Source organism: Podarcis cretensis (genome assembly GCF_951804945.1).
Source record: "Podarcis cretensis genome assembly, chromosome: 3".
NCBI classification, from domain to species: domain Eukaryota; kingdom Metazoa; phylum Chordata; class Lepidosauria; order Squamata; family Lacertidae; genus Podarcis; species Podarcis cretensis.
In genome coordinates this window covers 86172267-86183221 of record NC_137172.1, presented here as the reverse complement: position 1 = coordinate 86183221, position 10955 = coordinate 86172267, and the positions used below count along the sequence as shown (strand labels likewise).

At 41.8% G+C, this 10955-nt stretch overlaps 1 protein-coding gene across 2 annotated transcripts in view; it reads left to right on the top strand.

The window, feature by feature from the left end:
• Positions 1–779: 779 nt before the first annotated feature.
• SENP6 (SUMO specific peptidase 6) overlaps positions 780–10955 on the top strand; it is a 46928-nt gene continuing 36752 nt past the window's right edge. For both annotated transcript variants that reach the window (XM_079970395.1, XM_079970394.1), the window contains exons 1-2: positions 780–1616; positions 10447–10540. In XM_079970395.1, coding sequence (XP_079826521.1) covers positions 1526–1616; positions 10447–10540 — 185 coding nt within the window. In that variant the 5' untranslated portion in view covers positions 780–1525. The remainder of the gene's footprint in view (positions 1617–10446; positions 10541–10955) is intronic.

The following is a 10955-nucleotide window of genomic DNA, read 5'->3' as shown; positions in this document are numbered from 1 at the left end:
CCTGGCCATAGAATCACGGTATTACAGAATAGCAGATCAGGCGGCCTTGATGCTGGTATAAACTAATTGGAGTAATTAGAGCTATGCACTCCAAAGCTGGGCAGATGTTTCCGCACTTTCAACTATAGCACATAATAACTGTTGAATAAGACACTACTGTATTCTATCCAGTAAAATTCAAGAATGTCATTTTGATACTCTGTATTTACTTGTATCCATTATACCAGAAGGCATCTTGAGGGCAGGGTGTTGCACCTGCAACAGTCTTTTTTCTTTCTTTTTTAATAAACAAAACACACTGCATTGCTATACTTATGCCACTGGAAACATCCCATATTTTATCCTGTTCATGATGAGGCTGCTTTACTCAGCCCAGAGCCCATTGAACTGGGGTTGGCCTGGAGGTGGGGGGAAGGAATGTTTCTAAATAAATGTTTGTGCATGTGTGTGTATACAGTATAAGGAAATGCCCTGTGCATATAATGCTTAAAAATAAATGCCCTACCCTAATGCTTCGAAGGGAAAGGAGTGAGGAAAGCTTGCTTGCCCAACCAGGCACTCACGCTATCCCCCACCCTGAACAATTTCAAAGTTATTTTCTCGACTTCCCTCTGCTGATATGTCGTTGCCTTCTCCACATACTCTGCAGCTGCATGTGGGGGGAGAGAGCGAGCGAGCAAAGAAGAGAAAAGCCACGGGGGCAACCCTGCTGCAACAGTGGCAAGCAGCCTCGCTCTGCTGCGGCCATTTTAAACCTTTTGGGGGGCGGCGGCGGGAGGGATAGAGGTGTTGCGTTTTGCTTTTGCAAATGACGAACTACACCTTCTTTCTGTGTGCGTGTGTTTTAAGGGCTGGCCTCCTCCTCTGGAAAGGAGGGAGCGGAAAATAAATAAATAAATAAATAAAGAGAGAGCGAGCGAGAGAGGTGGTGTGTTGAGCGGTGCATGTCGTCTTCGGGAGGCTGGCATTCGCTCTGAGGGAAGGCATTGACCACAGCAGCAGCAGCAGCAGCAGTAGCAACACGGGAGGGGCGGCTCGACCCGGTCGCTGCCGTCCATTCTTTCTCGCCGCCCCCGCCTTCGGGTGCCAGGCAGCGGAGAAGAAAGGGCAGCCGGCGTGGCTGCCGCCTTTCTCTCTCGCGGGGGCAAGCTTCGCTGACGCCGGACACCCCATAAGGGGAGGCAGCGGGAGAGAGACAGAGAGAGGGGGGAAAGGGGCCGCCTTCGCTGCTTCTGGTCTACCGGCGTCTGTCTCTCTCCCTCCCCCCCCCCCACCGCCCGCCATTGCAATAGACGGTTGGCCGGTGAGGGGCATTGGAAGTCCCTTTCTCTCCTCCCCCCTCCGGCATCCCGTCGCCGAGCGTGCGCCGAGCGGGCCTCAGCCGCGGCGGAAGAGGCAGGCCGAAGCGGGAGGAACGAGGCCTAGTGCCGTGGCTGCGCCTCTGAGGCGCCGGCGCCTGGGCACGAGAGGCAGCAGCTGCTCCCCGGGGGCGCGATGGTGTGAGGAAAGGGCTGGCCGAGCGAAGATGGCCGGCGGTGCTGGCGTCGGGGGCGGAGGAGGAGTGGGCCGCAGCAGCAGCAGCGTCGGGGGCTCCAGACACAGCCTCTTCCTGGAGGGTGAGTTGGGTTTGTTGTTTTATTATGGCAAGCCCCGGGAAGGGGGGGGGGAGCCCACCCAGGGTGGGCAGCCTAAGGGCACCGCTTTCTTCCGAGTAGACGTGGAAAAAGAGAGGCTGGAGGTTCAGAAGGGGGTCGGCAGGTTTCCTCCCTCCCCGTTTGGGTGTGTGTGTCGGGGGGGGGGGAAAGGAGAAATATTTCCCATGCAGTTTCGAGGGCTTTCAAAGGGGAGCGTGTGTGGGGGGGGGGCGATGGGTGACTGGCAAAGGTGAATGTTTAGGGAGAAGCTCAAGCGGGTTTTACTTTTTTGTGTATGGCTGTTCGCTGTGGTCAGTTGCTAAGGGCAGTGGCCTGTTTTTCATCCTTCCACCTCATCTCCTTTTCTCCCCCCCCTCCCCCGCCGCTTCTTCGTATTTTCTATTTTAAAGGAAATTAGAAATGTCATGTTGAATACACTGGGAAGGAAGAACAGGTGGGTTGGTGGGAATCCTAACGTGGGAATATTGCCATGTAAGGTTTCTCTTTTTCTTTTCTTTCTCTCTCTCTCTGTTTTCATACCTGCTTCACTTGGAAAGGTAAGGGAACGACTTACCATATATAGAGCATGATCCTATACGTATTGGTTGGGCCCACTGTGTTACTTCTAGCAAAGTGTAGATAGGGTTTTTAGACTTAATTAGTCCTATTTGTAAAAAGGTAGCTTTTGCAGCACTAAATGTATGAAGTACAGCAAAAAGTTTGCCAAGTACTCATATAATTCGTTCTAATATTGTTCTGTTTCTCTTTAGGGTACAGAAAGTTTAATGAATTGTGCAAGCATGATAGCTTTGCATCCTGTTTCCCCACAGTGATAATGCAACATGCTGTCTTCTAAAAAATACTTTATCTGGGAGATAGATTTCAAAGAATAGTTCCTCTCCTGTTATGCCTATTTTTAAATGGTAGTATGCATTTATACATCACATAATTAGAAAGATAATATATGTGATAATCCTGTCAAACATTATTTTTAGTGTTTTGTTCCATAAATCAAATAGTACTGATGCTTCAAATTGAGAGATGGGGAATTATGAGTACAAGTTCATATGCTTTCTTTCATATTGATCTGTTAAGGGAAACACTAATTTATTATAATGTACAAAGAGCAAAATCAATGGCTAGAAAGTAATGTGAATAATCTCTCCGATACAGTTCTTTGGATGGGTGATGTAGCAGTGCAGTGTCAGAAAATGACACTGCACAATTGATGCAAGCTGAAAGAAAAGGTTTAAGCTTGATCCACAAATGCAACTATCTACACTAGTGGGTGCTCAATATAGAAATGAGTTTTACATGCACAGGAGCCTTTATTCACGTTGCCACTCACAAGAATGGTTGCATGTGTGAATTGAGTTTACTGCTGCCTGTTAAGAGTTGTGTGTTCCAAGTGAATGAAGGCTGCTTACATTTAATATTGCTAATATCTGCAGAAGCTGATTTATTATCAGGACAAAGAAACTGACTAGTTTCTGCTACCCTGCCACAGTAAGTTGCAGTACTGCTGTTTACACATTTGCAATCCCATTTAATAGGTCAGGCTTGCACTCTTGCAACTGTGAATCAAGCTTAAACCTCTTTTAGCCAGCATCTGTAGTCTCCGCAAATTGGTTTGCTTCTTCACACCGGCCTGCTGCTTAAATTGGCAAGATGATGAGGGTGTTGTTGTGATTCTCAAAGAAGTAATCCAGTTTGCTATTCCAGGCCGTATTCTTATGGGGGCATTGTATTGCAGAGTCTTGGTAGGTGTTGTGAGGAATATTGTGGGGGCAGTGATTTCTCCTCAGTGAGATATTTCCTTTCCGCATGAAAATCTGAAAGCGGACATATGTTGTCCCTGTTTAGATGTAATGTTCTCCATCTGATCGCTATGGTCCATCTTATCAGGCTAAGACTGAGTGTTGTGGCAGGTGTCTTTCCTCCCTTTGGTCACATTCCTTAATCCAAAACTTTCTGGGGTTTGTTAAACCACACTATTCCCTTACATCTAAATCAGAAAACAAAGGTTGAAGTGATGACTATAATTCTGGCTTGCTAACCAGAATAAAGCCATGACTTGCAGTTCTTTGAGAAAGGTTTATTGGACTAATATTTTTAAAGTCTTGACTGGGTCAGTAACAAGGATACTGAGTGCCAAGAACAGTTCAGAGTATGCCAGCATGGAACATATGCAGACAAAGCCATCTGTTGCAGATGTGCCATTATTGGTGATGGTGGTTAAGAACTATGACAACAAAAACAATAGTTTGGAATGTATGATAGGTGATTACTATTTAGATTACAAATTTATTTTATTAGTAATCTCATATATATGGGGTATGACAGGCTTCTAGGTATTGCATTTATACACTATATTTCATTCAGTTCCAGTTAAATGAAATAGTGATTATTTTCAGTCGTGTGCTGAAGGTAGCTAAACAGAATCAAAGCATAAAATAATTAAATAAACACAAAATAGAAAAGCAAGGCCTGTCCCTTGCTACTAAAATTTGACTATGTCAGGTGGCCACAGCAGGAGTTGCAAATGAAGGAAGTGCTTGGTCTGGTAGTTAGTGTTTTCTTTCACAAGAAAGGGCATGTTGGTATTCTTAAGCCCGATTAACAGTATATTAAACTTCTACATCTATATAGTTTCTAGGAGATGGCATAGGTCTCAACTTGCACAGCTTTTCGGGCTATGAATACATTTTAGACTTAACTGAACAGCGCACACAATCATGTTATGGGAACATAGTTGCATGAACAGATTTTGACTATGATATGCGATGGTCCCTATCAAAGTGGCTGGGCCATCCAGTGTCAAGAAAGTTAGGCATGTTTAATCCCTTCTTGTTATTGTTCCCAATGAATGGTGTTCATTTCCAATAGGAATGAACAAAAATGAGGATTTGGGGCATCAGGATTTTGTCATAATTTTTTTTTGTATAGAATAACTAAATAGAGTAAATGTATTTCTATATAATTCCCACAGCAAGCAAGCAATGACTTCTAGTGAGAATGAAACCATTTATGTAGCAATTTCCTATCTTTTACTTTACTGAGCTGCTCCTGATTATTTATTAATGTTTGCATTCTTTAATGACTTCTGTTGATTTCAAAAATTCAGTAGGTTTAAAGCATCACTGCACTTCTGAGTCTGTAAGGAACTTTTGATCATGGGGCACAGGATTCTGGGAAACCCTACATGTAATCAATTTATAAAACCAAGTTTCAAATGTTCTTTGGTACTTTAGTATGCCCAAGAAACGAAACATAGGATGGAGCTATGTAGATTGAAGCAGGTTCGCTTCTTTGTAGTCAGCATCACCAGGAGCAGGGAGCTAGTTTAGGAGCCCACTCTCATGATCTCTGAAAGCATCCCTTTTACTTCCTCTCAGAAACGTAAGCCAGTGTGGTATAGTGGTTAAGAGTGGTAGATTCGTAATCTGGGGAACCGGGTTCGCATCTCCGCTCCTCCACATGCAGCTGCTGGGTGACCTTGGGCTAGTCACACTTCTCTGAAGTCTCTCAGCCCCATTCACCTCACAGTGTTTGTTGTGGGGGAGGAAGGGAAAGGAGAATGTTAGCTGCTTTGAGACTCCTTCGGGTAGTGATAAAGCGGGATATCAAATCCAAACTCTTCTTCTCTTCTTCTTCTTCTTCTTCTTCTTCTTCTTCTTCTTCTTCTTCATTCTTATCAGGAAAACTAAAAGGCTACATTTGGTTTGTGGTTTTGGGGCAGAGGAAGATGCCCAGTACTCCTCTATGTAAATTTTAAAAAGGCTGCCTGGATTTGACCAAAGGCTCTGCTAGGCCCACACCCTAATCTCTGCAGTGGCTAACCAAATTCCTATGGCAAGGCTGCAACTAGAACATAGTCTTCCTCTGCTCATGATCCGCATCAGTGTGTTCAGAAGCATGCAGCCTCTGATACTAGAGATAATACAGTGCTATCATGATTAGTAACCATTGGTAGTCTTATTCTCCTGACTTTGGATGGCCTTGTACTTCTGACAGTGTCACTGGTCATGAATAATTTCCATTCTGAGGGCAGTTCAGGTGAAGGAACTATTACCCCCTTATTCCCCTGCCTTTGCCACCAACCTAACAATATCTGAAACATATTTTCTGAGCTAGGCAAGTGGACATGTGCTTTCCTCTTTAGCGCCTGGAGAGAATGCTCACTGTGGGTAAACACAGGGCATGACTACATTTTGAAATAGCTAGTCTGCCGTAGGTAACAAACTTAATGATGGATGAGATCATACTTCATAATATGTAAAAGGAAAGATTTTTGTTGGTAGGATGAGTGGATCTTATATCTAAAAGAAAATGCAGTGTGTGTTTCACATCCCCCACCCCCCACTTTTTTATTCTCTGTGCTTGGTAATGTCTTCCCTAGCAACCATTTCACATTTTGGAAAACTGCCTCCCACTTTGAAAACCATGGCTTTATTACCATTCTCTGCAGTTTGTTGTACGGCAGTATTAATACACTTTGGACTAAAAACTGTTTATAGACAGACTTCCAAGGAGGCGAACAATTTCTAATATTTTCCTCTTAGATATATTTATTTCAGACTTAAGTGAATAAAAGGATTCCATTAGCACTTGCTCTGGTTTCAGTTTTGCCGCTCCTGCAGATTTTTTATCCCAGCTAGGACACTGAATGGCAAAGAAGTGAAATGGGCTCACTGTGGGGCAGGGTAGCTAAGAAAAAACACATCTGACAGTGTTCTCTCCACCCTCTGTGTTGTTTAGTAATAAGGACATCAGCAGTTAGAGAACAAGGTGGAAGCCGGTTTCTAATTTACATAAGATGATGTACTGAAGCATGACTAGGAGTTAAATATGACAGAGTGACCTCCCCCTCCAATTCTAAGCAGTTTTCTGCAAAGTCTCTCTTCTCAGTAGTGAAATCTTCTGCTTTAGGATACTGTGTGTTCTAGTACTGTATACTCAGGGCCAGCTTACCTGAAAGAGCACCTCCCCCCTTCTGTCCCGTGTTTCTGCATTGGCTCATCATTTAATCTCATGCTTCTATTTCCTGCAGTTTTATTAGGTCTTTTTATTTTGAGCCACTGGCTACCTAGTTCATATTTCTTCTAGCCACCTGCTACTTTTATCCTTTGTGAAGTTTTTTCAGAGCTCCCATTTTTGCCTCCCTTCTGATTCTCTCACCCAGTGGTGGGTAGCCTGTGGCCTTGCATCATATGTCATGTGCTCACTGGGATGCTGTGTACCCATTGTTGCTCAATGAACCACCTCTCTGAGAACCACTTCCTCTTCCACATAAAGTGTATGCTTGGGAAAGGTGTCTACGGATGGGAGGGATTTGAATCAGCTTATATTTGAAGATGAATTTGCGCTTTCTGAAATAATAAGCAAACAAAAACACAGCCATCATTTGAAATGTGCACTTCTCTGAATTTGGCAGTGCAGTTCGCCAGCCAAGCAATATGTACCAAAATTCATATATTAGGGCGGTAAAGTGTTCATATAAATGCCTATATTAGTTAAAATAGCATGATGCATCAAATTAGGGGAAATGCTTCAAGAATGTGTACATTAGGCAGAATTGCATACAAAATATGTATATGTACAGTGGTACCTCTGTTTAAGAACAGTCCGGTTTAAGAACGATTTGGTTTACAAACTCCTCAAAACCGGAAATAGTGTCCTGGTTTGAAAACTTTACCTCGGTCTGAGAATGGAATCCGAACAGTGGAAGGGCACCAACGGTGGGAGGCCTCATTAGGGAAAGCGCCTTGGTATAAGAATGGACTTCCGGAACGGATTAAGTTCATAAACCAAGGTACCATTGTATTAGGAAAAACACACATTAAAATGCTGTTAAATTTTCATGAGGCTCTTTCTCCAGAAAAATCTGGATCTGATCTAGAGAGCTGAGTTTTAGATGGTAAAAATGAGAAACCGATTGAAACTGACATATTTGCCTATCCACAGTAGTGTTTCAGAACAGGAACAATGCAATTCTGCAGCGCTACAAACTGCTCACTTTTGGATCTGACCCCACATGACACCTGTACACCCAACAGATTACCCTTGAGGGGATGCAGCCACTTTCCTTCATGTTTCTCTTTTTTTCTGAAACCATCTTTCCTCTGAGCTTTCTGTGTTTTAGTTTTTGTTTATCACATACCTCTAGACTGACCTGTGCTTGCTCCTGTATTCAGTTTAAATCACAGCTAGACTGACTCAATAGTGTTTCTTCATAGAAGCTGGATTGTGAATTACTTTATTTCCTGAGTAGCTAAGCATTCTGAATCCTCACATTTAATTCAGATAATGATCATCAGATGATTTACCTGCATAAGTGCAATGCAATACAGAGTACATTTAGTTCTCAGCAGTAATGGAGGAACATGATGCTAATTCATATTCTAAAACAGTGGCATTTTCTCTCTTTGCATTCCTAAGGTGGTATGCATGCTAAGGTGGTGTACATTCAGCTATTATATAGAACAGTGAGAGCTTCCTCTTCATTACTATTACCATGGCAGTAGTCCTGAACCAGCAGTTGTCGTTTTGATATATGTATGCACTAATGTGGATTGAAGAGTCTCAGCTGAGTGGTGAAAGTGAATAGCCCAGATGGAAACCAGTTACTATTCTAATAATGTTCCCTCCTAAGGATAAAATAAAGTACTGAAGAAGGGGACTGATTATTAAAACTAAGAAAATGTTATTGAAACAATGTGATTTGACACTGTGGAAGGAGGTATCCTTTTGTTATTATTTTTCTCTTGAAATGGAATCACAAGTGGATATGTATATGTATTTTGCCTACTAAACATTTCTTTTAACTATTAAGCAACAGCTGTATGTGCATCTGTTGCAGTAGTTGTTGGGAGCCAGTTTTTTCCCTTTCAGATACTGTTTAAAGTGCTACAGAAACCTGAAAACCTGGTTGATCAGAGACCACAGCAGGATAGAAAAATGATTATGTATATTATGGGTAATAATAGCTATGCAAGAGTGCTTCAGAATCTTGTAAAATTATCATATGTATGCAGCCTAATTTGCCATGGTTGCAGTGAGCAACTTTATTAAGCTAAAAGTACAAATTGTACAAAATACTTGGAGACTCTTTGATTTGTATGAGTCCCCAGGAAAAAGACATGTTTGAGGAAATGTTGGATTTTGCTGTTGTATAGATTTTTAAGAATACTTCATGAATGAATCTAATTGGGCATGAGAATGAATTTTATCTGTAGTGAGAGTCATATGAATTTAATTTCAAAATCTGAAATAGCACTGTAATGTACTTGAAACACTGCTTTTGTGGTAAATTGCAAGAATTATAAGATATATTAATTAACCCTGATATTGTAAAAGACAGTGGCATCGCAGATAGAAATACATAGAGTGAATATTCTTTTGGAAGGTTTTTTGGATGCCACATATAGTCCCAACTAGTGTGGAGTGCCCAGTGCTGCCCATAAATTTTTAGAAACCAAAAATATATTGTGATTTTTAAATGGATGGTATAATTTGTGAGTTTGGATCCATTGTGCCCAAAACTGGGTGAAATTACACCGAAGTCACATTTTTGTCCGCCATTTTGATTCAAAATGGTGCCCGACAGAGACTTCTATCCCCATCTCGAGAATCCTCATGTTGAATTTGGTGAGAATATTTTGAGAGGCAATCAAACCTATGCCCCCAAACAGGCAAAGTCACACTAAAGTGATGTTTTGGTCAACCATCTTGATTCAAAATAGCGGCCAGCATCCAAATGGGGATAAAGGCCACCACCTTCAACCTTATACTGAGTTTGGCAACAGTATCTCAAGAGGCATCTGAACACATAGAAAACAAGCAGACAAACCATTTAGCAAAATACATACAGTGGTACCTCGGGGTTACAAACACTTCAGGTTACAAACTCCGCTAACCTGGAAGTAGTACCTCGGGTTAAGAACCTCAGCATGAGAACAGAAATCACACGGTAGTGGAGCAGCGGCAGCGGGAGGCCCCATTAGCTAAAGTGGTATCTCAGGTTAGGAACGGTTTCAGGTTAAGAACGGACCTCCAGAACGAATTAAGTTCGTAACCAGAGGTACCACTCTAGTAGAGATAGAGAGCATTGTTGGTGACACTGAAATGGAAGAATCCCAGTACCTTTTGGAACCTCCATTGTTTAGCAGTTAGTTGTACCACCCCAGTTTTTAAGAAAAAAATGATATCCCCTCCACAGAAAAGTCTGTAAATACCACATTAGAGTTTTCAAGCATTCTGTGCAGCGCTGTGAGTTCTATGATTATCATTTGGAAGCAGATGTGGATCAGCCTTTTAGACCCATTAAGTTCTAGCAGTTATTTTGTCATTAAATCTGCTACAATAAAACGTTCCACTGTTCACCAAAATAAACCTTAAGGTTTTTATTGAAATAATACTGTTAAACATAACTTGCTTTTTAAAAACCTTCTCATGACAGTAACAGAATTCAGAGTGTAGCTAAACATTATTGCTATCATCAACATTATGTTCCTGACTTTGGTTTACATCAAGAATGAAGGACCTCAGGCCCTGCGGTGACATGGGATCCTCCAAGCTTCTCTATTTGGCCCTCAAGACTTTCCCAGGTTTTGCACCTCCCTGGCCCTGTTCTGCACTCTCCTTAAGTGGTTGTTTCAAATGTTCCAAGGCTGATAAATAGAAAAGTAAAATAGTGTTTAAAGTATTGTCTTGCTATCTGTCAGCTAAATAGTGGAATTGTTAGTTGTAATTTTTCCTTTCTTAGTATGTGTTGCTTGGAACCTGAACTGATTTTAACTTATTTTTGTTTCAGCTTTGGATACATCACAGTCCAAGCGAGATGGAGGTTTCAAAAATACCTGGGGCTTTAATTGTTCAGACGAAAGTGAAGGAGATGCAGAAAAAGAGTAAGGATACCTTGATCTAGGCTACAGAAAGTAAAATGTGGAACGTTACAGTAATTTGAAAACTGAGCACCCCTTCAATTCTAATTCTCTAAAGTGGAAGTGTTCTAGAGGGTCACTAATTCATACGCACAAGAGGGTCACATTCATGTAAGGTTTTTCTCAGGCTAGTTATTGCCTAAAGATGTTATGGATTATTCCAGAAGCAAATAGTAGGCTTCTTATTTTTAATCTTTAATAACTAGAATCTTGGGGAATTAGTTCAGTTATGGAGCCTACCAAGCTCAGGTTAAAACAATCGAGTCAGGAACATTTGAAATGTTTTAAATAGCAAAATAATTCAATTTTTTTTGGCAATTCTTCTAGAATAAAAAAACTTGAAGGTCATATAGAAACTTCATTACATGCATGCTCTTAT